Source organism: Charadrius vociferus, unplaced genomic scaffold (assembly GCF_000708025.1).
Source record: "Charadrius vociferus isolate BGI_N301 unplaced genomic scaffold, ASM70802v2 scaffold2270, whole genome shotgun sequence".
Lineage (NCBI taxonomy): Eukaryota > Metazoa > Chordata > Aves > Charadriiformes > Charadriidae > Charadrius > Charadrius vociferus.
The window spans coordinates 9539-11836 of record NW_009646284.1 but is presented as its reverse complement, the minus strand read 5'-3'; the positions used below and the strand labels follow the sequence as shown (position 1 = coordinate 11836).

The following is a 2298-nucleotide window of genomic DNA, read 5'->3' as shown; positions in this document are numbered from 1 at the left end:
GGGGGGAGGAAACGGCCACCAGTCGCGCCGGGGGAGGTCTGGATGGGAGAAGAGGAAGAATTCCTTCCCCAAAAGGGCCGTCGGGCGCTGGAGCGGGCTGTCCGGGGAAGGGCTCGCGTCACCAGCCCTGGAGGGACCTAAAGGACGCGCAGAGGTGGCGCTGGGGGACACGGTCGGGAATTTTAGGTTAACGATAGGACTCCGTGGTCTTAAAGGTCTTTTCCAACCTCAACGAGTCTCTGATTCCCCCATCCCTTGATTCCACGATTCCCCAAATTCTCCAATTTCTGGCCAAAAAAGCAAAGCAACCCGGGGAGGAAAAGGCCAGCGAGGGGAGGAGGATGAAATGCCGGCACCAAGCTGACGGGAGGGCCGGGTTCCATCCCACTTTCTCACCTCTTCCACCTCCAGATCGATGCACCAGATGACTAAGTAATTAGCCGTCTCCTCGCAAACGAGGTGCGGGTTATCAGAGAGATATTTCTGGCTGTCGTCCCAGCGCCGCAGCATCCCTTCAAAGCAGGGCAGCCTCAGTTAGCAGAGGAAGGTTTTTCCGCTCATTAAAAAAAGAACAGCCTCTAAATCTCGTCAGTAAAAAAGGAAAGGGAGAGAAGGGGAGGGCACGGGGTGGTGGGAGAGATGATTCATCGCAAGGTTTAATGAAGAAACCCCCCCCAGATTGCGATTAACGATGGCAGAGCACGAAGCTTCGCCTCGGCTGGGCAAGTAGGCAAAAAAATCCTGAGAAAAATAAATCAAATCGTCGAAAAATAAATCAAACCGTCGAAAAATAAATCAAACCGTCGAAAAATAAATCAAACCGTCGAAAAATAAATCAAACCGTCGAAAAATAAATCAAATTGTCGAAAAATAAATCAAATTGTCGAAAAATAAATCAAATTGTCAAGTGTTCACTGGAGCAAAGGACTTCCCGGCACTGTCCCCGGCTCACCAACCCCCCCAGGAAGGGGGTACCGACCCCCCCTCAACCCCTCCCCAGCACTCACCGAAGTGTTTGATCTGTTTCTCGTATCTCTCCACAAAAGTTTTGTGTTTCTTCTCTTTCTGTTCCTCCGTTTCCTCCTTCTCCTCCGGTTTGACGTTGAAGACACTCTGGGGAGCAGAAGGAGGTGAGCCGCCCGCCCGGCGCCACGTAGGGGGGAACCACAGTTGGGGGGTTCCCCCAAACCCACCTTGCTGAAACCATCTTTGCTGAGGGTGTCCACATTCCAGGGCATGTTCTTCTCCTTCTTTTTCAGCTCCTCCAATTTATTCTCCCAGCTTTTCTCTTCGTTCTTCAGCTGCTGGGCTTCGGCCTGGAGTTTTTCCAGCTCCCCCTTCCCGCTTTCCGGATCCGCCACCTCCAGGTCCTTCATTTTCTTCTGGCACTCGGCGAGTTTCCGTTTGCATTCCCTGCATCCTTTATCCAGCTCTTCTTTTTCTTTCTGGAATTGCTCCATCCTCTCCAAGGGCTGGTCTTTCAGCATGTTCCCCAGCTGACAAATGCAAGGGAAAAGTGGGGCCCTACCTCTGGGATGCTCGTTAGCAGCGCTCCAGGAAGCCGGACACACTCTCCTGGATCTGTTATCCCCGTGGAATAGAGTGAAGCGCTATGAGGGGGAGACCGACACCACCAAAACGCCCGAATTTAGAGAAAAAAAAATAAAATCAAGTCCCTCCACGCAGCTTTGGTGGGGAAGAGCTGGGGCAGCAGCTTCATTCCCTCCTCTTCGGCCAAATTGGGGCTGAATCTGGAATTCTGCGGCTTCCAAGTCCCGAAGGATCCACCCTGCCCCGGCTCCCGGAAACCGTGGGGCCACAAAGTGTCCCCCCCTCAAGTTTAATCCCCCCTCTCCGAGAAGTCGAGGGGGTACCAAAGCCCAGCCCGCTCCCCCAGCCCCAGGTAGGGGACAGTCCCTGGGTCTGCGGGGACACGGGGAGGGGGTCCAGGGGGGGGGTGGGGCTGCCCCGGCCCCCAAAGGGCCCAGGAGCCCCCCAGCACCCAACACCAGCCCCCCAGGGAGGGGGGAGGAGGGGAGGAAGGGGCTGTGCCCGCCGTGGGAGCCTCCAGGGGAACCCAAAGACCCCAGACAAGGAGGGGGGAGGACAGGCTGCCATGGAAATAGGGGAGCCCCCTCCCACGGGGGCCCCTCGACTTGGCTGCTATGGGAATAAAAGAGAGTGTGCCCCCCCCCAAAATGCGGGGGGCCCTGGAGGGATCGGGGGGGGCACAGGGAAGTAGTTGCTATGGGGATGGGGCAGCCCCCCCGGGGTGTGCTCGAAGCCGGGTGGCCTAAG

The 2298-nt window shown here is 56.4% G+C and overlaps 1 protein-coding gene across 1 annotated transcript in view; it reads right to left on the bottom strand.

Moving 5' to 3' along the window:
• The window catches only part of CDC37 (cell division cycle 37), a gene marked incomplete at its 3' end in the record, with an annotated part of 5026 nt that extends 3539 nt beyond the window's left edge, over positions 1-1487 (bottom strand). The window contains exons 1-3 of the mRNA XM_009883674.1: positions 1194-1487; positions 1008-1113; positions 397-512 (exon numbers count right to left, since the gene is read on the bottom strand). Of these exons, the coding sequence (XP_009881976.1) occupies positions 397-512; positions 1008-1113; positions 1194-1487 (516 nt within the window). The remainder of the gene's footprint in view (positions 1-396; positions 513-1007; positions 1114-1193) is intronic.
• Between the last annotated feature and the right edge of the window lie 811 nt (positions 1488-2298).